Source organism: Musa acuminata, chromosome BXJ3-8 (genome assembly GCF_036884655.1).
Source record: "Musa acuminata AAA Group cultivar baxijiao chromosome BXJ3-8, Cavendish_Baxijiao_AAA, whole genome shotgun sequence".
NCBI lineage: Eukaryota > Viridiplantae > Streptophyta > Magnoliopsida > Zingiberales > Musaceae > Musa > Musa acuminata.
This window is the reverse complement of record NC_088356.1, coordinates 47,611,988-47,635,094: the sequence shown is the minus strand read 5'-3', so window position 1 is coordinate 47,635,094 and position 23,107 is coordinate 47,611,988. Positions and strand designations below refer to the sequence as shown.

Below are 23,107 nucleotides of genomic sequence, written 5' to 3'. Positions count from 1 at the left end.
CTGGAAAGTTAGAAGAAGCAGTAGCGGCTGCTTCAGTACTTGGAAATCTCAGCTTCCTTGTATCAACTTGCACTTTGTTTTAGAGTGGATGATGACTTCAAAGGTTTCAAGTTCTTCTCAAGTAGCGGCCACCTTAATCTTCTATTCTGGTACTCTGCTCTTTTTTCTGTCCTCCAACATGGGCTGATGACTGCCTTTTTAGCATTGTTCAAAAGAATAAAAAACATCACATGATAACTTTGTTTTTTGTAGATCTCTCAATATATATATATATATATATATATATATATATATATATATATATATATATATATATATATAGAGAGAGAGAGAGAGAGAGAGAGAGAGAGAGAGAGAGAGAGAGCGTATATATTTGAATTTATCAGTTCCTTGTTCTTGCATTTGGTAACCTTAATCCTTTTGTAATGAACCAGCATTTAATGATTAATACAAATTGCCAACACAAAAGAACTGAGAGATGGCATGCTTGTCATGTATCATCACATGGAACAATTGATGGAATTCTTCAAGCTCAGCTCATGTAATTATAGCAAGCAGGATATTTAGGTCAGAAAATATTTCTTGGTTCAGCAAAGGTTCTCTCCTCAGAGGATGTTGTCAACCATGGATTAAAACTGGTCTGTCTATTCTACCACCTCAAAAGAGATGTTTCCTTGTCTTTTTGCCTTGAATTCCATTCAACCAACTGCTTGCTTCAACTAAAGGGGCAGACTTTGTTGAACATACAACAGTAGCAGCTCAAAATTTTAGGTCAATTCCAGCTTCATTCAACTCTCTTTAGTAGAAAGTCTAGTTTGGTGTTTTATCTCTTTTGACTTTGAACCACAAGAAGGTAAAATGTTTTCATGTACATCCATCCATGCAACACCACAATTGCTTGTATAACTCAAAAAGATACACCTACAGAAGTTGGAGACTACACATAATGGTCTTGCAACACTAAGCAAAGAACTCTTCCTTCCACTCCTTGTTGTGGAGGTCAAACTTTGTTCAGGACATGGCCAAAGTTGGACATAATTTTAAGAATTACAAATTTTATTAGATTTGTATTGTTTTTAATTGGTCCATGTAAAGTTTTTCCACCTTCCCATATTTCTAACTTGGATTCATAATTGACTTCTTATTTGCCGACAATAAGGACCTCTGCTGATAATATAAAATCCAACTTGGTCTTGGGAAGCTTTAGATAAGGATTAGTTCTAGCATTTGGTACTAATAAGATAAGAGATGCATGAAATTTCCTTGTTCAAGAAAGCTGTTGTCCACTTTGTCAGAAAATAAAGTCTATCATTTTGAACATGATGCTATGAATATGTAATTGACATGAACATTATAGGTCATCACAGAAAATAGAGAAACAGTATTAGATGGAACTCACAATATGAAAGTTAATACTAAACACCACTTTGGAGGAACCTTAACATAACCATCATTATAATGCATCAGTACCAACTTGAGACAAAAGTACATCAAAGTCAAACTTCATTATAGTCTTCTTTTTCTTTTGAACAGAAAGATGGTGATAGATCCTGTGCAAATTTAATCAAACATCTTATGTTGATCCATCAGCATCTTAACAGAAAGGTGTCTCAAAATAAGGATAGCATCCTCTGCAATGTAATCAATAAGTTCATTAATGAAAGCAATTTTGGTCCGATTAGGTTCATGAACTCATGTATCAGAAAGGAAGTCAATTGTTTTCAGATGCCAATCACCCTTCATGAATCAGAGGCCAACAAGCCGGATTTGTGCGAGACAATTACAGAACACAGTACAATCAATGTGGATGATACAACAATATGGTCCCCAAGTCTGTCCATGAGATGAATCTGGACCAAAAGTCCAAGCAGCAACTATTCACTGGCAAACTCCACTTAGGTTTGCTGTGTGCTAAGCATTTGTCAGCTCTACAGATTGGTATGTTGGAAATCTGAGGAGTCCAATTTGTCCAACATTAAAGATTTGGTTACACATACGTTGTCATGGCTTGTCATAGTAATGGAATAGCAGCAATATCAACCAACCTCACATGACATCTTGCTATGCTAATATGATATCAAATGCAACAAACCATCCAGGAGGTTCAAAACCCAAACTAGCAGATCCATTGAACTCATCATTTCCACCAGTTTTATGGGCATTTTTTGGATGACATGAGCCAGCATTTCTGGCTAAACCACCCACTTAGAGATTGAGCTACAACATTCCAGCACAAACTTGTTAGAACAAAAAAAAAAGAAAAAGAATGCTGATTGATTTGGTAATTTGGCCAACCACACTGAATTCATGCAATCTTCTGAACATTCATACTCTTTATCTAAAATTATTATTTTCTTACAGAAAAATGCTTCAACAAGCAGGCTACTGACTGCTACTGAATTGTCTCACTAGTTTGAAATGGAGGAGAAGGATTACACTTCAGATGATAACTTTGAAACTGTTTTATATTCTCTCTCACCAATTTTCACAAAAATAAAGATTTAGACTTCAGATGGAGAGAAGAGTTCATCAAGTAGGATTCTGACTAGCTTTTCTAACTTCCTTTGATATTTACAAGGATGAAGAACAAAGGCCCTCTCTCCTTTTATCTAGATGGAGAAAACACATCAAAGAGTGAAGGCATGTGGGCAGTGACAGAAAATCCACAATGGAAAGCTTATAAAGATCTACATGTGACCTTCAACAGAGATTGGTGGGTTGTTCCTTTTTCTTAATGTTGTCCAGTCATAGTTTAGTGCTATTCAAATAGACCACCTCATTTCATGGTCTACACTCGTGCTTGAAGAAGTTGCACCACAAAAAGGTCTTGAAACAGGAAAACCAACCATTAAAAGGGTACATGCATATTCCCTTGTTATTTCTCATACTGGCCTTCAAAGTTCTCCAGTAGCTTCAAGGACAAAATTGCAGCCCACTATTCTGAATTCAATATGTTAAATCACTTTCTTATCATACAGGAAAGGAATATGGCAGGTTGGATAAGACTTGGAACAGTTAAGACAAAATAAACTAGAGGAATCTTGATTCACAGTCTTATCCACAACTTGCAGCACAGAAGTACATAAAATACTTCCCACTTGGAAAATTTACGAGGAATCAGCAGCTTGACAGATGAGATTATACGAAAATTTATCAAACAACTACCTTGTTCGAAAACCTAGAAGTATGAAGTGAGGTTGAAAATGGGTCATGTCATAGGAGGATTAGATTATAAAATATTGATGTTTTATTCCCTATTATTCCTAAGGAGCCTTATATACTGTTACTTTATCAATCAAACCTGAATCATAATACAAAGTATTGTCAGCATGTTGGTGTGGAATGACTTATGATCCTAAACTCAAGTACTGTGGGTTCAGTAGGATAAGAGGGCACCTAGCAGTAGAGGTATTAAATCTATGCGAGCATATAAACTGAAGTAATCACAACATAAAGGGTGCCAAATGGAAATTCTGCTGTAAGATTGAAGAAGAATCAGAATGGTATAATGCATGGTGAAAATGTCAAGAGACATGGTGCCAAAAAAAAAAAAAACTTACAAAGGATATCATTCAATTTAGATACAAATTTGAAGCCTTCAGCAACCATCACTGCCAGCATCAATGTATCATCAGCAATAGGTTGTGCTTTCATTTGAGCACCTCAGTTGTTTCTTCTAACTCATTAACTGTGTCGATACCAAGAATTCTCCTTAGGTACTCTAGTTGCTCAAAGCCCCCTTGAAGTTCCTCCCACTGCAAGGAATCATTGCATCTAGTCTCTTAATAATTGATTTTACAGCTATCATATCACAGGAAACAAGCATGGAGAAAGTAACAGGTTCAGGATTTGAGATACGAAGAACAGAATCAACAATCAAATCATCACAAGAATCAATAAATATAAACCATCACAAGAACAAACAAAAGAAACATTTTTTTCAATAGATGCATCTATAAATCCTTAGCACCTATGTGATAAAGGTTCGAGTCACGAAAATAAACTCTCTATTTGCAATGCTAAGATTGCTTATACAGTCTAGACCCCATATTGGTAGGAACCTCATGCATTCGTGACCTTTTTTCATTGATGTGTCAATTAGAAAGCATATAGGCAAACTTAGTTCTGAATACTAAATGAAACATGATTGTTTTTCCACCTAGCAGGGAAGCATTTCATTATATAAACATTTCATAGTGAAAGAAAGCCTATCATAAACATTACTCATGGAACACATATTCCAAATTCAGCGATCTTCAACTTTACCATTTTAGATGTTAATATTGTAGCATAAACTCCCTGAGTATTGCTGCCAAGGAGTACATAATCTAGCATATCACTTCCATTAGATGCTCCTATCAACACATCAGCGACAGAAAATAAGGCTTAAAAAACTATATGAACACGATATGAGATGAAGCCAGAATCTTTTGATCATCAATTTATAGGCCAAACAGTTGATGAGAAAATTCTAGCAAGGCTTAAAATATGCTAATCTTTCCCATATAAGATATATCCAACTTCAAAGTTTTATATTATCAGAAAACTTAATCTTCTAGCATAACACATGGTTCTGAATATCGCACCAACTTTGAAGCCCCAAAAAATAAAAATGAACTCGAGGATCTTGTCAATGCTAACTTTCCAAGTTTCCCTCCCTCACTCTACAAATTTATTCTTTTTTGTATTTGCTTCTAAAATTTTAAGATATGCCCACATTATAGAGTTTATGACAAGGCATTCATCTAAATTGTGTAGAAAGGAAATTATTAGATGACCTAAGATGAATTCTTCTCAATACAATAGTTCAAGCATCAGTCAACTTCAATATGATACACCTACTCTTTATTGGTCTTGCCAAAGATTGATACAATTTTGATCTATCACTCAGCACTATAGTTAGAAATTGATAGCGTTCAGCTATAAAATTGATCAAACTCAGTTGAAGGTGACCAAGATTTGACAAACTTAAAAAAAAAAATACAAAGTTTAAGAGATAGAAGAAGGGGGTGAAAGAGAAAGAGAGGAAAGCCAAAATGGAGGGGAAAAACACTCATGGGTGTGAGTCTATGTAATACAGAAGGAGATACTATTATAATAACTTTGCATGGGATTCAGAATAGATCATAAATCCTATGTGTTCTCTCTTCAAAGAATGTTCTATCACTCTTTGCATTATCATACACTTCACTTTCAGGGTAACTAGAGTGGCATTTAGGTCATGATAAAGCTAACCATCTAAAGAACTGTTTCTGGTACTTTTATATGACACATATGATAGTTATGTACTAAATTAATGTAGTTGATAGAATTAATACTTGTTCTCTAAAAAATATATTATATTATTTTCAAGAATTATTCTTCATCATTTTCAGATATATTTATCTTTCATATTTCATTTTTCTACAAAAGTTTATCTTCCAACGTATAATATTTGTATGTTCTCAAAGTTTATATAACCATTTGATAGTAAGCTTTTTTGGGCTGATTCTGATCATGCTGAGGTAACCTGATCAATCTTGCCAATCCCAATTGATTAAGAAAGAGATGATAAAAATAAGATATTAATTTAAAAGATTGTACTCCATTTGATAAATATGGCCATTACTGTTCAGTAAAAGAAGCCAGCTTTGGTCACACCTGAACATAATAATCAACACAATCTTTCTTTCTTTCCTTGTAACCTAATGGATATAAGCATGCATCCTTACCATTTTACTATTTTACTAAATAACCTAAGAAAAGCCTTCCTATAAGTAGCTCTCTATATTTTAATATTTGAACATGGTAGTTGAGCGACTATAAGATATATATAGCATCTCAGCTTAGATTATGCAAAAGCTCACCTCTTGAAGGGAAAGAGAAACTAGATTCCAACCAGCATCAGCAATATATTGTCGTTTCAGTATTGTGTGTCCTAAAGGAGTACCTGTGAAACAAGCAACATCAGTTACTCGAGAGATTATGAACAGCAGCAACATCTAGAGACTGGCAAGGAACAAAAATGTGGTTCACTGGTTAGTGCATGCCTAAATTTCTCGAGAAATGTGTTGGTCCATCGATCTCAAAAGCAAGCTTTTCTTCAACAAGCACCGCATCTAGTGTATATCCATCAACCATGTATTCTTTGACCCAATCAAGGCCTGTACTAACCAAAAGCCGTGCCACCTCCTTTTGGAATGAAGAAGTTGTTTTCTGATTGAACCGCTTAGTCTTCACTGCTTGTGATATCTTCTCCTCTAGATCACTCCTAAGAGATAGGCCAAGATGAGGACATTGAAGCTTCAAGCACTGGTTCACCAGATGAACTTGTGAAGCAAACATGATATCTTCCCTATGCTGCTCCGAAATCCTTTCCTCTTCAAACTTGCTGAGAGTAGTCCAAATATGGGAGAAGAATGGACGATTCATTTGTCCAAGCACAGCATAGGACCAAGCTATATTACCAAGTTGATCTCTGTTAAATCTGAACCTAAGGCCATTGAAAGATACATCCAGAATGCTGCTTTCTGTGCTTTCAAAATTTTCATCATTCTCAACCTCGGCATGTGAACTTTCAAGCTGACTTAAGTTTTCTGCATTCATGTAGCATCCAAGGCTTACTGAATCCTCAAAAGAATGATCAAGTGAATTAAGCAAAGGATCAGCAAGCTCGTTTAGAGATGCAAATGACCACAAGAGTTGAGCAAGCTCTTGCTCCCTGAACGTGTGAACTATTTCTGATGCTCTTTTAGCTAATTCACAGAACAGGTCTGGTGCAGAGTGTTGCATCGAAGCAAATGCTCCAGCAATATTCGCAACATTCTGTGAATTGAACTCCTCAACCTTGGTCAGTGCCACCTCAGCAATTCTATCCATCTCTGACAAATAAAGCAGCTCACCACCAACCTTTGACAATGCCCAGGCAATGTTTGAGATGCCCTGAGCAGAGCACTCTGGTAATGCAACCATTGCGATACCTACAAGCATAGACATCTCTCTTTGACGAGAAAATGCCAACCTTTGAGTCCTCGTCATGGAAACCTTTTCCATGTTCTTGGCTATCCGGTGGAGAGCTGTAGCTATATTTAGCGGAGTAAGTGGTGAAGGTTTCAATCCTTTAGCTACAGCTAAAATAGTCTCAGCAGCTACTTCCAAGACCTCATCTGCAGTCTGAGCATCCACGATCGCTTTGTTCAAAGAAATCTCTTTCTTCCTATCTGAGGGTCCCGAGAACTGTGACAATTTCTCGATGAATTCCTCCCTGGCCTTCAGCCTCCTTTCCTCGAACATCCCATCTGCAAACAAATTGATTCTCTTTTTAAGATCACTTGTCCCACCACTTTCCCAGTTCATTTCATCCAAATCAATTTCTTCAGAAACACCATCAACATCATCACCCTCTAAATCTTCCATGTTTTTTCTCTTCGTAATATTTTCTTTCTTGCTCGCCTTAAGCTTTTTCTTCTTATTTTTCTTCTTTGATGTCACCATTTTCTCCACGGAACCTCTCAGTCCCCTGGCTTCGATTGCTCTTAGCGCGACCTTCCTTGCATTCACACACCAATCCATGCTCTCAGTCTCTTCGAGCAGCCTCGATTTTTCCCTAGGCTTCTTATTCTTGGGGATGTCCGACTGAGATGGAGGAACCTCTCCCAAGAACTCCAATTCCCACGAGGAAGCGAGCTCCTTTTGGTCCTCTACTCCCTTCTTATCCACCAAATCACTTCCTAATCTGCAAGAACCGAGCTTTCTACTCAAAGACCCAACCTTGCAGTTGAAGTGATGGAACTGTGGTATAGTCTTCATCGCTGGACATGTCTGCATGTCTTTTGCAGGAAAATGAAGCGGAGGGAGGCATCTTCTTGGCAGGAGAGCGCCGACACAAGCTTCCATTGTGACCTTAAAAGGCAGAAGCTTGAAAGCTTCAACGCCCTCGACGAGATGGAATCTTCGGAAGCACAGTGGTTTACAGAAGAGAGGTGGCTGATGAAGCCCCGAGCGTCTTCTGATCCGAATGCGCGACGTGGCGAACATCGAGCGGATGGATCGTGACGGTGCGAAGTTTAATGTCCGCCGACACCGTCTGTCGTACACGTTTTCGCGTCTTAAGTCGTTCTACGATCGTAGTGCTCGTTTTGATCGGGTCCGGTCATGGATAAATATCCGCTACCCGTTTATCGACTACCTTCAGGCAGCTGAGACCGTACCTATGACTATAAAAGAGCTCACGCTTAGCGAGAGTAATGCGGGTCCCGCTTCTTCTACAGTAATACGTCAGGTAATTGCTTGGGTACGGTCGGAAGGGCAGGAAGATCGTTGCCCCTCTTATAAGCAAACAATGTATATATCGGGTCTGGTCCGAGTTAATGACGAGATCCGACCCGGACGAGTTACGGTCCTCCGTTTCCTCTATCTGGCAGTACCCATGGAAGGCATCCCGAGGACGACGGTTCATCCAAAACCCTTTCGTCGGCCTCTTCGCAACCGAGATCCAGAGCTCCAGGCTGCAGGGATCGCGCGGTTCTTCCTCCGATCGAAATCTCTTCAAGCTTGTCGACGAGTTCTGGGTACGATCTACTCTCTGTTTTTCGACGATTTAAAAAAAATGGAGGAATTTTCCCTACATTTTTGTCTGCATTGCCTTCTCATCGACCCCTCAAACCAAACGGAAGCGATTTGCTTGCTTCTGCTCTTCGACATTGGTGTTTTTGCTGAAAGATTTGTGAAGTCTGCATTGCTTGTGGGTTATGACTTGATGTCCATGACGTCAAGATTGATTCTTTTACTGCTTTATTGGGTGAAACGTTTCCATTGTTCTTAATTATTGTAAATCAGTTCTGTTTAAGGTCAAAAAAAGCTGTAAGTTCGAAGTGTTTCTTGATATGTTGAACTCGCCTTTTGTCCTTTTCCTGATTCACTTGAGCCGTACATAACGTTTCATTTGTGATGCAGAACTCTACTGACGAATCAAAGGCAATGGATTCTTCTGTTGGACTTTTCAACCAGCTCAAGGTTCTATGCTGTCATTCTGAATGTTCACATATGTTTGTAATTTTGTTTATTAGCCTCTATCCGGGATATAGGGCTTGCCGCATGCCTTATTCTCGGCTGACGTTATGTGCGGATGGACTAATTCTGTTTGATGAAAGCTACATCAGTGCCGTCTTCTGCTAATCTAGATAAATCTCCAATGAACATTGCAGTGACTTGATGTGACTAGTCAGTGTGTTCTCATTTCCTTTTAAAGGCCTTGTGTTAAATGCAATCTAACTTGACCAAGGGCTGTTTGTATTTGATTTGCTTATGTCGAGATAAATCGGTTGGGTTCTTTATCATTAGCGTAAGAGTTATTCAAGTAGAAAATGCAATGCTCAGCCATCTGAATCCAAAAATGCTGGGCTGCTCATATGCATCTGTCTGAAGTATTAGGAACACAGCAGAAGTGACCTAGGCATATCGTTTGACATTAATAGAAGCCAGCAGATGAGAGCAATCCAGACCATACCGTTATGCATTTGCTAGAGGCAATTTTGGTTTACATTAACTTCCTTCTTTAGTGAGAAAAATGTAAAAATATGTAACTTCAGGAAGGATTCACGGAGGATCAGAGGTCTAATGATGCCTTCTTTTTTAGTTCTTTGAATAAGATTCCATAAGTGTCATATATGTTTGCCTTTCATTTAATAGATGAGGCATCTAATTTTTTTCTTTATTGATTTCTGGTTTACGAACAGGCTGCAGAACCATTTTTCGTACTAGCAGGCCCTAATGTTATTGAATCTGAGGAGCATATACTGAAGATGGCCAAACATATAAAAGCCATCACATCAAGGCAAGCATATAATAATGCATGCAATGCTTATCTAATGGTTTTGCAGTGTGGGTGTCATAATGTAATAGACTTCTGATTAGCATTTTGAATTGTTACTTTCAGGCTCGGTTTGCCCCTAGTGTTCAAGTCAAGTTTTGACAAAGCTAATCGTACTTCATTGAAATCATTCCGAGGTCCTGGTTTGGAGCAAGGCTTGAAGGTAGCATCTAGTCTTCTCTTGATTATTCCAATCATGAACTATATTCGTGAATATTAGCAAATGGCAATGCTTTAGGAACTGAAACGTTGATAATCAAATTGACACAAATTTCACAAGACAATATGATTCTGATACTAGCTCTGAATGTGAATTTCATTTTTCTGGAATCTGTTTGTCATTGAGATAATTCAGCTTTGGAGAACACCCCCTTAATTATTGTCAAAGAAAATATGTTTAAGGAAAATTTCTAATCTTTTGTCATACTTAGAATTGAAATGTTCAATATTTTCTTAAATTTCTTCTTTTATGAGAGTTCTATCTTATTCCTTGTGGATCAGCGTTGATTTATAGTTAGGGTAGTTACTCAAAGAAATCATGCTTAATTTAGTCAACTAAGAAGATCTGAAATTTGTGGTCATGTTTTATCATAATTAGATCAACAATTTGTATCTTGAATTATAGAGGAATGCCTAAAATGATTTTTACTTATTTAACATATATATCTTGGTTCTTCAGTTATTCCATCTGCTTAATATTGTTACCATTGCTATCTAGAACCTAATGTTAACTGATTTCGTACATTGCTAAGGATTTCAGCATCAGGATGCATAATTTGTCATAAATTGTATCTGATAGAGAAATGGTACACTTCTCTACTTAGTTACTAATAATACAAATTTTATACATGTAAGATAGCATTAGAGCATAGGAATGCATAGACAAGTCTTTTTTTCCCCTGAATAACAGTGACTACCTTATAATGGATTTTCAATGAGTTACACTTTCATTTATTAGTTATTTCTTTTAGTTACAACAATATTGGTTTATGGATAAACACTTACAAGCTCTGTAGATTAACTTGATTGAATGATTGGACAATCAATTCCTAAAACATTGTCCTTCAAGCTTACATTTTCTCGGTACTCCATGTCCTAATCCAGTTATTCTTGCAGTTATATAAAATACTCTTTCTAGGAATTTCCAAATTGATTAGTATTGATCTGAATGGCAGATTCTTGAGAAGGTAAAAGTGGCATATGATCTTCCTATAGTAACTGACGTGCATGAGAGCAGCCAGGTAATCATCAGTTGCTTCTCTAGATGTGTCTGGCTGTATTATGTATGGGTATAATTATATGGTTGATAACTTGGTGTTGTTATTGCAAATATTGAATCTAGTCCCTGTAGCTTCAGTTATGTGATTGTATTACTCGGTCATTCTTGGCTCAAACTTTTCTAAAACCTATGTTTCTTTCTGGACAATGAAAGATAATTCTGCTTAGCATGGATTTAAATGAAAATGCATCAAAATGACCTGATTTTGGCTACTTGATGTCGATGACATAAAATCCATTTGAGTTAAAATATCTGCTAACCTGTATCATTCACATGAGAGGTATTATCGAACATTGTGAGGAGATCAAATTTCACAAAACAGATGTGCACATGGTGTAAAATCAACTGCCTACCATCATCATTGAAATTCGTGCAAATTTTTTTAGCTTCATTGAATAAGATTTAATTGGACAAACTTATTGAGACACTGTTTGCTCATATTCATAAAACTTTAGAAATACGTGGTCATCTCCAACTCTATCTCATGTCTTTTCAGTTGCTTTTTCTGATTGTATAATCTAAAGAAAATGTTCAAATTCTTGGTCATGATCCTCAAAGCTCATTTTTATGTTTTTTGATATATTTTCTTTTATTTTTTGAGTTACGCACAAAATTTATGATTTATTCCCCATAATTTCCCTATTGAATGTCACCTCTATATCTGGATCCACAGAAAACTTGATTGATTTTCTAATCACAGGATTCATAGTTACGTTAAGGTATAGTTTGGAAGTGAAGCTGTAAGTTCAAATATTGCACAAATTGTATGTCTCTTCTAGGCTTTTTTTTGGTTTTAGGGAACTTTCAGATAGTTATTTCCTGGTTGCACAAAGTCAATTTAACTGCCACTAAGGTGCTTCTTTTAAACCATAACAAGAACTACTTAAGCACCAGAAAAATTGTAGTCGACTGTCTTGACCATCTATATCAGTGGATCATGAAAATACTGATTGATAACATTTTCTTTAAGTTAGCACCAATGTTTTTCTGCATCTCATCAGTTCTTCTAAAACAGAATTTTGACCTCAAATTGGAGTTTTTTTGTCTCAAATTTTATTCTCACGTACAACTTAAATTATAAGCAATCCACTTTGAGTGTATTAACACAATGTCTCAACTTATAGATATGCATCTGACCTAACTACTAAGGATCTATATAACAATCAAGTTTTAACCTTTCTGCAAGAATTCATTGGAGATAGTTGAGACATTTCTCCAATTCTGAGATATCTTTTTTTTCTTTTATGTATAATTCATGTACAGTAATGGATATGTTGCACATAGAGGTTAAAAGTGATATGAGATGCAGTTATGAATTTTTGCGGTGCAAGTAGTTAAAAGAAGCACAAGAATTTTTTCAGATTTAATTCTCTAACCTGATTCAATGAACATAGTGTGAACTTGTTGGAAGAGTTGCAGACATCATTCAAATTCCAGCTTTTCTGTGCCGTCAGGTATAAATCAGCCCATATTTATAATACGAACATCTGTTAATCTGCTATTATATTGTAAATTTTATAAGTCAGCACTTCTGTTAACATGCTGCATTCTATCCTGACAGACTGACCTTCTAGTAGCAGCAGCAAAGACTGGAAAAATAATAAATATTAAGAAAGGCCAGTTTTGTGCCCCTTCAGTAAGTGCATTCTTTTACCTTCTGTATTTTTTGATCTTTTACGTTATGTATTTTTTATGTATCTGATAATTGAAACGATAGACAAAATCCTATTTTTTATCTGTTAAAGCAATATTAAACTATAAGGAGGCAGATTTCTAGCAGCTTGAAGTATAGGAACCATGTCAAAATTCTTTGAGAAATATCTGGGATCGGCCTCATGGATTATTTCTCTGGCTTAACCAAATATTGACTTGTAATTCACTTACATAAGTGCTAGAATTATATTTGCTTCTTAGCAAAACATAATTACTTAACATCCATATTAGGAATTAATTTTTGATATATGTGTGTCAGTTCAAAATCTTTGAGGAAGTCAAGGATTTAAACTCATAAAGAAAGAAAAAGAAGGGTTCATTGAACAGCATTTATATGGTCTATATGATCTTTGATCATTTAGCAATGCTCAAAATTACTTTTACGTTCAGGTGAATTTATGATTTTCTTCCATAATCTGATTTAGGCACCTCCAAGAAATGTATTACTTTTTTATTATAAACAAAGGTTTCAATCTTCAACTCTGTAGTACTTGTTACATTTTACTGTAAATTTCTTCTAGCATCAATCAGATACCACTTAAGGATTGCAAAGAAACAAGAAAAGTTCCATATGCTTAACTGCAGTTGTGGTAACACACATTACTTCATTTTTATGTTATGCTAGATCAGTGTCACCAACCTTGTGATAGGAAAATAGTGTTTTAATACTGAAAATTAGTTCATCTAAGGTAGTTAGCAAAAATGTCAACTGGGAATCCATGTGTTGTGTCTCAGAGTTGGATACAAATTGGACAAGAAGAATGGACACCGGAATATTGGATTTTGGGTCAAATATATATTTGAAATCATACTTCTATATCAACTCTTTAAGATGAAGTCTACTGTGATCTTGAGCTTGTAGTTTTTAGGTGTTAAGAGTTGGCTGTTAATGAATGTATAATTCTTAAGGAAAATCATGTGAATGCCCTAATTTTGTTGGTTTGGCCCTTTATTTTGATGAGAGTTGTCGCTGCTTATGATTCGTTAGCTTAGAATCATTTATTTGAAATTTGAAGTACTTCAATTGCATCTCATGGCTCCATTATTTTTTGCAAAAAAAGAATCTCACCAAATATCATTGGTTATGTCTTTTGCTAGTGCATGATAACTTTTTCTTTTTAATCCCTAGTTGAATCAACAAATAATTATTGCTTGCAGTTATTAAAGTATCTTAGTTTCAGTAGGTTTCAAGGAACCTTTGTTACAGCATTTTGTAGCCACATAGGTCACTAGATATGACTGTTCTGAAAATGGGACATAAAAGTAAACAATTGAAAATCTCAATCTGTGGCTTTTAGCAAGGTTCGCCTTATTAGTCCGTACCGGTGTACTGACCAGCTGTCGGTATGATACATACCGAGGCGTACCGATATATTATATATTGGTACGCCGGGGCATACCGATATACGGTGTGCCCAAAATCACCGAAAATAGCTCAAAAAATATTTAAAAAAATAAAAAAATAGAATAAGGTTTTAAAGTTGAAAATAAATATAAATTTAATATATTTTTTGCAAAAATAATCTAAACTATGAAAGAATAGTGAAACATCTTTTTCGGACTTTGAGGAGTAGCTTTGTGGTATGTTACGAACCGTCCTTCTTGTCACGGCCTTAGCTGGAATTGCCTAAGGCGTGAGGCACCCTTACGGCAATGACGCGAACTTAGCTTGCGTTGCCTTAAGTCGCGAGGCACCCTTGCGGTAGATACGCAAACTTAGCTGGCGTTGCCTAAGTCGCGCTTCGCCCTTGCGATTTGCGTCCGCAAAGATCAGCCCACTTGCAACCTCTCGCAGGTCTGAAGGACCTGTAAAAAGAGAAAGTTGATTAGTTCGAAGAACGAGCGACGGACAAGTCCCGACGTCTCGCAAAAAGGGGAAGCTTTACAAGCAATTCAGCGAGCACCTTGCGTGCACAAGAGAAAAGAGGGAGAGGGGGAAAACAAGGACTTTAGAAGGTTGAATGAACAACTGCAAGCCCACAAACAGCTGCTCATCGGGTGCCGAGCGCGACAACAAGTTCCCGTCAAGGTAACGTGCGAACTTGCGAAAGATTGTTTAACGCCCAACACTATACCGAAGCCCCATCCAGCCTTGTGCCACCCGGGGGGTTCCAAGGGGCTGAGATGGCTGACGTTTTGTGAGTGGAAGCGGACTGCAGAAAACAGCTCGTGGCATACGAAAACGGAGCTGTTTTGGGCTGTTTTGGGGCTGTTTTGCTCGGTTTGGTGAGCGGTCGCTTTGTAGCGTCGTAACTTGGTCGAACTTACATTTTTACAAGCAAAATGATTCAAAACCAAGACAAAACATGTTGCCAAGCAGTTGTACATGTAGATGAGAGCAACGAATGGTTCGTTGAATGGAGTTGTTGCGGGTGCGCGACGACCGTTCGTGACATTATATATCGTGCGCAACGACCGTTCGTGACATTATATACCGAGGCGTACCGATATATTATATATCGGTACGTCGGGGCATATCGATATACGGTGTGCCCAAAATCATCGAAAATAGCTCAAAAAATATTTAAAAAATAAAAAATAGAATAAGGTTTTAAAGTTGAAAATAAATATAAATTTAATATATTTTTTGTAAAAATAATCTAAATTAGGAAAGAATAGTGAAACATCTTTTTCGGACTTTGAGGAGTAGCTTTGTGGTATGTTTCGAACCATCCTTCTATTAATATTGAATTATCTACAAAGAAATTATTTAAATTGATAGATTTTTTTTAAACAATTTAAGTTTTAAGGTTCAAATGAATCAAATAATCAATCGATGAATATATCTAATTCTACCACCAAAACGAACCATAGGGCTCCACAAGCAGCAGTGAATCGAGGTCTTCAATTATATGTATCTGTATATCAATTTGATATGTTTGTCGAACCCAATCCTAAAATTGATCACACAACATAGTATACTGATACACTATATACTATTGGTGCATCAATATGGTGATGGTCATAGTCTAATCGTCATAAATCACAGGTTTCTGAGGTGGCTCCTGAGGCAAGAGCGATTGTGATATGTATTGGTGCGGAACATAGAGAATAATATCGAAACTTCTACTTTCGTCATTGATCAGCTGCCCCGTATCGTACTGCTCCTTGGAGAAGTATGACCAATTATCACCGTACTGCTGTTGGCTGTAAGATTCTTCATAATATGACGATTGTAAATACGATGAGTTTCACTCTGTGTTTACATTGTGTAGGCTCTGTCTTATCTGCTCAAAATCATCCACCGCTTGCCCCTTTCCCTTTTGTGTATAAACTTGACCAGTACCTCGTCAAGTTCCATGATCTAAATCTTGGGTGACATATGGGTTGAAAGAGGGGGGGAGGAAAGGGTTTAAAAATCATTTTCAATGATTCAAATGGTCAATTTGACCATTTGAAATAGGGCAATCTCAGCCCTTGGTTGGTAACGATTGAAATCTAATCGTTACTGACCTGTACCGATCAGTAACGGTCAGATTCTGATCGTTACCAACTTGTACAAACCTTGTATCACCCGATACAGGGTCATGTAATGGTACCGCCCAGTATAGGTTAGTCCACGTATCGATCCCCTATTGAATTGGTACGTACCGCCATGCATCGGTACAGCAAACCCTGGTTTTTCAGAGTATCTCACTGTAGGTAACTTGTTTATTAAATAACATGTATTAGTTTAAAATAGATCAGTTTCATTTGTTATTGGTCACAAACTATACTTTTAAGTTGTAACTGAGTCAGATTTTAAAGCTTATCCATGAAGATGATGGTGCCTTGTTTGGTAAAGGAAGTCAGACAATCTGTATTGACTAACATATAGTGTTAATCTTTAGATACCTTGTACAACTGAATTCAAATCTGATAAATGACCAAGGGCAAGTTTTGCTAAAGAACGTGTTTCAGATTTTTTACAGTTCTCTCTTCAACAATGAAGTATTGGATCCATATGTATTAGCAAATGCATGTATTGCCTTAACCTTTTACCACATGAAATAGTTTTCTGCTTTTATAGTGACATGGGTTTTGCAGGTTATGGTGAATTCTGCAGAAAAGGTTAGACTTGCAGGCAACCCAAATGTAATGGTTTGTGAGCGAGGCACCATGTTTGGGTACAGTAAGTTCGCTTTAACATTTTTAGTTTCTTGCTTGCATTTTTTCCTGAGAAACTCATATCTTTCATCATGTGTAAGAAGTGTAGTCTTTTTATAAGCTTCTTTAGAAGAATTGTTGATTGGATGAAGAACCATGTTCCATTGATCAGTTAATGTGGTAGCAGTTTTAAGTTTTTCATGTCAAACATAACCAAAGTTTGTTTCCAGGAACCTTCCCGCAAGGTTCTGTTTTTCTTTTTGAAGTGTTTTCCTTTTTTTTTTCAAATTCTTAGCATTAGCAACAATATGTAGCCTTTTGGATATCACTGTATCCTGCTATAATTGGGCTATATAGAGAAGAAATTTCAATAATAGGATAAATCCCTCTATGGATATTTGTAATAATATCTTTCTATAATCTAGCCTTTCCTTTCATTCCACAATTCATTTCTTCATTTTTTTATTTCATTTTTCTATGAATTGATCATGTAGAGTGATAATCTTTAGGTTATAGGTCCTTTGTTTCTAGTTACCAAAAATGCTCATGACTCTTAAGTGCACTAGGTTAATATTAAACTTGATTGCAACTCTAAAGAATGCCACCAACTGCCATCAATTATTGCACATATACACCTAATTTTTCCACTATTGCCCTCTACCATCATGATTTCTGGTCGCATTGGAGTAACATGAAACCTTGTGTCCTATGTACCAAGAGATCAATAATTGGGCTTTAGGTGGAAAAGCCACTAGGATTATTGTGGCTACATTTAGAATACTCCTAACCAAGGTTTTGAATACCGATCCGCATCGGTATACCGAGCTCTACTCGGTACGGTATGTACTGGTATGTATCGTCGGTATGCCATGGCGTACCAATGATACATCTTAAGACCTTAAAAATACCTCCATCTATCATGCCAGGGCATATCGACCGGTACACCTTGATAATGATCGAAATCCAGGGCGATACCAGTCGGTATGCCTCGGTACCGATCAAAACACTAGTACTGGCCAGTAGAGGGTGGTTTGCGTACCTGTACATATTGCCTGTACCACACATCGAAATTGAGAACCTTGCTCCTATCACAATATTCTTATCGCACATGGTTAAGAAAAAGGAAAGATAAACAACTTGCAAAACATACATAAGTGATGATCTGCAGTAGGCTCTGATTTTGACTGGCATAGAATACTTAACCCTTTAGTGTATCCATCATTGGATTGAGCAAATATGACCTTTATATATTATTCAACTTTCAAAAATTCTAGAAATATAAATTTCATTCCTCTATATGTTGCTAATCTCTAAATTTATAATAACAGATGATTTGATCGTTGATCCACGGAATTTGGAATGGATGAGGGAAGCAAATTGCCCTGTTGTAAGTACCTTGATTATTATTATGTTTGCTTCATTGTACTTCTTTCATTCTGATATGTTGATTAAAAGTATGATGTTAAGGTTTAACATACATGCTCCGTACTTGTATATTATATATGTTGCATGGAGCGTCAGTTTTAACTTTTAAAGAATTTCCTTGTTGAGACATCATAGATGTAAATGTCACATCCTATTTCAGGAGGTTCATACTCGTTGTTTGTTTTGTTGGTTTTGTTGGATTTCAATTCCATTCATGTCTTTCTTCATGTACATTCTACTCATTCTATTGTTTGCTAAATTTATCAATCATATTGATCTGTGGTCTTAAGAGATATTTTTCTCTTTCATCTGGTAGAAGACTTGAATACTAGATACAATCACCATAGCCAAACATGCCTTAAGATAGAATTGTTTTGTGCAATTTTCTTATTCAAATAGGAATTTTAAATGGTGCCATTGTAAAGTTGGTTTACCTTGTTTATTAGTTGAGTTCCTCTAGAATGAAGCTCAGCAATGAACAACTTGTCTGTTACAGGTAGCAGATGTTACACATTCACTACAGCAACCTGCAGGGAAGAAGGTACAAATTTGCATTTACTACCTTCACTTATTTGGTAACAAATTATGAGTACTATATGTTTGCTATTTGGAATGTGTATTCTGTTTCCTAATTTTGGATGCTTATTTTAAAATTATGGAAATTCCTAAGCATTTATCTCAAGTAGATAAGAAAATAATGTTAAATAAAGAAATCTTTCATGTGCTGAAAATACATTTTAATGTTAACCGAGCACTGTTTGACCTTTAGTCATATTACTTAAAAAAAATCACTAGAAAATCCAAAAAAGAAAAGAATGAAGCAAATTGATGGGAGACATCCTAAAGTTGTTTGATGGTAAAGGTAAGTACTTTACGAGCACCTCCAAAACATGCTGCAATATTAGTTGATTCATCACATATCTAATGGATCAGGTATCACACCTATGATGCAAATTAAAGTGGTTAGCAACCTTTTTCTGTAAGAAGCTACCAATGCTTGCAAACTACAATTTTGTCCAGGTTCTCAAAATTTTCTTTGCTTGTTGAGAGACTTTAGGTATATAAAGTATCTGAAACCAGTGATTTAAAAAGGCGTTCGGGCGCTCGCCTAGGCGCTCTCTTTGCTACCGCTGTCGCTGCCTCTCAAAATTTTGTCGTTGCCTCTCTTTGCTACCGCTGTCGCTGTCGCTACCTCTCTCTGCTACCACTGCTGCTATTGCTGTCACTGTCGCTGCTCTCCGCTGCCTCTCTTCACTGCCACTACTGTTGCCATTGCCGTTGCTCTCCGTTGTTGTTGCCCACTGTCGCTGCTATCTGCCGTCGTGGCTCTTAGACAACAGTCTCCTGTCCGCGACTCAGTTCTCATCGTGACTCAACTTCTCACCTCGGTCTCCTTCTCACACTCTACTCTTCTCTATTGCTATTAACAGTAGAGAATATTTTAAAATATATTTTAATATTTTAAAATATTAAAATATTTTTTTATTTTAATATTTTAGAGATATTTGCTTCGCTCGGGTGAGCGCCTCGTGCCTCGAGCGTTTTGGGACCTTAGCGCCTAGCGCTTTTTAAATCACTGCCTCAAACTTGGGGCATGCAGGGAATTAGGTTAATGGGCTAATGGTTTGAATGGAGGAAATAGGTTAGGCATTCAGTCTCTGAACAGGTTGATGCTTGAGCCTTGGGGCATGCAGCATACGTTTCTTGGATTTTCATTGAAAGAAGAATGAAAGAAGAAAATGCAAACCCATTAAAAATTACATAAGATAAGACCAGAAAAGAACCTCCTTCCTTTTACTTTTTGTTCTACCACTTGGGCATCCAACTTTGCATGGGTATTAGACACCTTAAATCTATGCAACAACTTGAGCAAGCACACTAGAAGATGGGTTCATTTTAGTGTATATTTCCATGTTCTGGAGTTTGTTTAGGAGCTTTCATATGTTGTCATAGCTAATCCTGATATTACTTTTAGCATGACCAAGGGTTAGCTTGACAAGCCAAAAGGAAGAAAGGATCCAGTAATGATGGGAGCAAAGTGAGAACATTCAGAAGGTTGCCTCTTCTTTTCTACATTGTTCCTTTATTCTTATAGAGCAATGGCCCCTTTGACTAAAGGGGAATGCTTATCAATAAGTGACGCCCATCCCAATTGTCCTTAGAGCCTGAAGTGTTAGATATGCTATTTGATTGTAACAACATGATGCAAAACAATAAGAAATAATTTCATGGATTCCTTTGTATGAGAAAATAACTCAAGCTGAAAGCACAAGAAAGATGTGGAAGTCACATTTATGTTAGTTGGGATATGATGATCAAGCGTTGGATTATATAATGACAATGAATCTTAGGTTATTTTTGGTGAGCGTAAGTTCATATTAATTATACCTCTGATGTCTAAGCCTCAAACGTACCTTAAATCCCTGATGATGATCTGTAAGTCATGAAAGGAGGAAAGCTTCAAATGCACCTTTCAAATGACTTTTCTTTTTTAATCTTTGCAGCATGTTGTTCTCTGTTCCCCTTTAATTACAGAAATTGCCTAAAATGAATGACATAGCTATATACCCCTAGCTTGATGAATCATTATCTGTTTTTAGATTAATCTCATCGTGCAACATTGGTACATGCCACACTTCCTAAAGTATAAACTAACATCACAGTATAACCAAATCAATTAAAAAAATCTGTCGTGCTGAACATCAAAATGAGGAGAGATGCTTAAGCTGAAGCAAGATATGGCTCTTTTTCTTGTCTTTGTGGTAAATAGTATTGCAGTTCCAAGATATTGCATATCTAGTTGCAGTGTAGTTAACTGACAGATAACATAAGCATACTGTATACTGTAGGCTTGTTAAACGTACAGATTTTATCAACTAGACTAATAGTTTCCGAATCTTTCTTTCTTTGATAATCTCTCTATTTTAGCTTGACGGCGGTGGTGTTGCGAGTGGGGGACTGCGTGAACTAATACCATGTATTGCAAGGACTGCAGTTGTTGTTGGTGTGGATGGAATTTTTATGGAGGTAACTACTTTGACAGTTACATGAAAATCTTCATAAATTGTCCATCGCCAATTACATGGAAATGTTCATTTATTTGAAGAACATAAAGCAATATGTTATATGTTTGTCATTTGTTTGGTTAGCATGTCAATAGATGCTGTAGTTGATTTAGTGATCAATGGACATCTTGTCTTGAAAATGGCTCACTTGAAATCACAGAAGCTGAGTATCATTCATGGTTTATGTTGTAGCTTTCCTCACCCTTTATGCTAATGAAATGTACATTAACTCACCCTTTGTTGGGTAATAACTATAGGCATTGGAAGTTGTGAATTATCCAAAGCTCATATGAAATGATCCATTGATTGAGGTTTATTTGGTGTCGAAACACTTTGGCAACCTCAGCGATATCTTCTTCCATGTTGTCATTAGCCTTTTTGTCTCAACCACAAGAACTATTTTAACCTGTCTTTGCAGGTCAGCGGACTGTTTCATGAAACTTTGGTGTTCCGTTATATATCTTCTGAAGGTTTCTGCTGATAATTCTTTGGAGTCTTTTTTTATTTTCTTGAAGTTAATAGCAATTCTTTCTTGGATGTTAGGTACACGATGATCCCCTTAGTGCACCGGTTGATGGTCCAACCCAATGGGTTCGTATTGCTTTCCAATATTCCCATAAATAGCTTAACTACAGGGAAGAAAATAAACTTCCAATAATCTATTCAAACAATGCAGCCTTTGCGCAATTTGGAGGAGCTACTCGAAGAGCTCATCGCAATCGCTGTATGTCCTTCATCCTTGCATTGTTTGTGTGAATCCTTGTTACGTTCAGTTGCTGACGTATGCATGTTGTTTCTTGTGCTTGTGAAGAGGGTCACCAAGGGGAAAAAGGCATTCAAAATTGATCTTACACCTTTTCGCGATTGAAGTGATGACATCGGCAGAACACGAAGGCATAAATCATTTATTTAGCTGCAGTTTATCCATCCACTCACTCTCAAGGGAATAACCACCAGACTTTGGTGCGTTTGTGCATTTGCTTGTTCGGCCTATTTTGCTCATCAATTTGTTGTTTCCTATTTTTGGAGTTCTTAAAGATTTTAGATATCCGCTGGATGTAGATTTTGGCAACATATTGGACCAGTACGAATATTGTAGAATAATAATAATAGAATAAAAAAAATTGGAATATTATGTCTTTTGTTATCCATCTAGATTACTTGTTATCCATATCAGTCAGTATATACTGGGTGGTATATGACTGACTATATGTATCCGTATCAGTACATATCAGTAGGACACCTTATTTGAGATGGTGGCATGGACCGAGTCAGCAACACATGCCTTTCAACATATACTGGGTGGTAATATGTGCTTACGTATCAACATTGGACTTTGGGACATGTACTGATCGAGTTGGGGGGATTAGTACGGGTTTGGTATCCAAAGAATCAAATCATGATTGAGATCTCAAGGATCGTGGGACTCGTTTCGATGATCTCTCTTGATCGGTATGCCTTATGAAGGGGAGAGAATAATAAAAAAAGTAAAGATAGTGAAGGAAGAGGAGGTGTACCCGACCCAATAGGTTTGCAATATGTGCCATTAGGGTAAAGGACGTGACGACGATGTGGTTGAGATTGTAGAATCAAAATGCATGCGAAAAATCTAAATAAGAAAACCTAGCCTACACCCACCCTTGTTTTCCTTTTATATGAATGAATGGACAACTACGCCCACCGTCCATG

At 36.8% G+C, this 23,107-nt stretch overlaps 2 protein-coding genes across 4 annotated transcripts; one reads left to right on the top strand and one right to left on the bottom strand.

The window, feature by feature from the left end:
- Positions 1-1,486: 1,486 nt before the first annotated feature.
- On the bottom strand, positions 1,487-7,951 carry LOC135581138 (RAP domain-containing protein, chloroplastic-like). 3 transcript variants are annotated; one of them, XR_010498447.1, is made up of 5 exons: positions 6,030-7,951; positions 5,847-5,929; positions 3,561-3,755; positions 2,046-2,217; positions 1,487-1,951 (listed from the first exon to the last, which is right to left on the bottom strand). XR_010498447.1 is itself a non-coding variant. In XM_065161848.1 (3 exons), exons 1-3 carry the CDS (start codon positions 7,873-7,875, stop codon positions 3,651-3,653), a joined length of 2,034 nt encoding a protein of 677 aa, XP_065017920.1. In that variant the 5' UTR covers positions 7,876-7,951; the 3' UTR covers positions 3,485-3,650. The 3 variants fall into 3 exon arrangements, 1 of the variants encoding a protein (XP_065017920.1); XR_010498446.1 differs by having other exon boundaries at positions 1,487-2,217; XM_065161848.1 differs by lacking the exons at positions 1,487-1,951; positions 2,046-2,217 and having other exon boundaries at positions 3,485-3,755.
- A 433-nt stretch (positions 7,952-8,384) lies between these two features.
- On the top strand, positions 8,385-22,557 carry LOC103995979 (2-dehydro-3-deoxyphosphooctonate aldolase). Its single transcript, XM_009416754.2, has 14 exons — positions 8,385-8,549; positions 8,935-8,994; positions 9,717-9,814; positions 9,917-10,013; positions 11,026-11,091; positions 12,524-12,583; positions 12,691-12,765; positions 16,869-16,953; positions 18,257-18,315; positions 18,850-18,894; positions 21,282-21,380; positions 21,962-22,009; positions 22,095-22,142; positions 22,230-22,557. Exons 2-14 carry the CDS (start codon positions 8,959-8,961, stop codon positions 22,284-22,286), a joined length of 873 nt encoding a protein of 290 aa, XP_009415029.2. The 5' UTR covers positions 8,385-8,549; positions 8,935-8,958; the 3' UTR covers positions 22,287-22,557.
- The last annotated feature ends 550 nt before the right edge of the window (positions 22,558-23,107 follow it).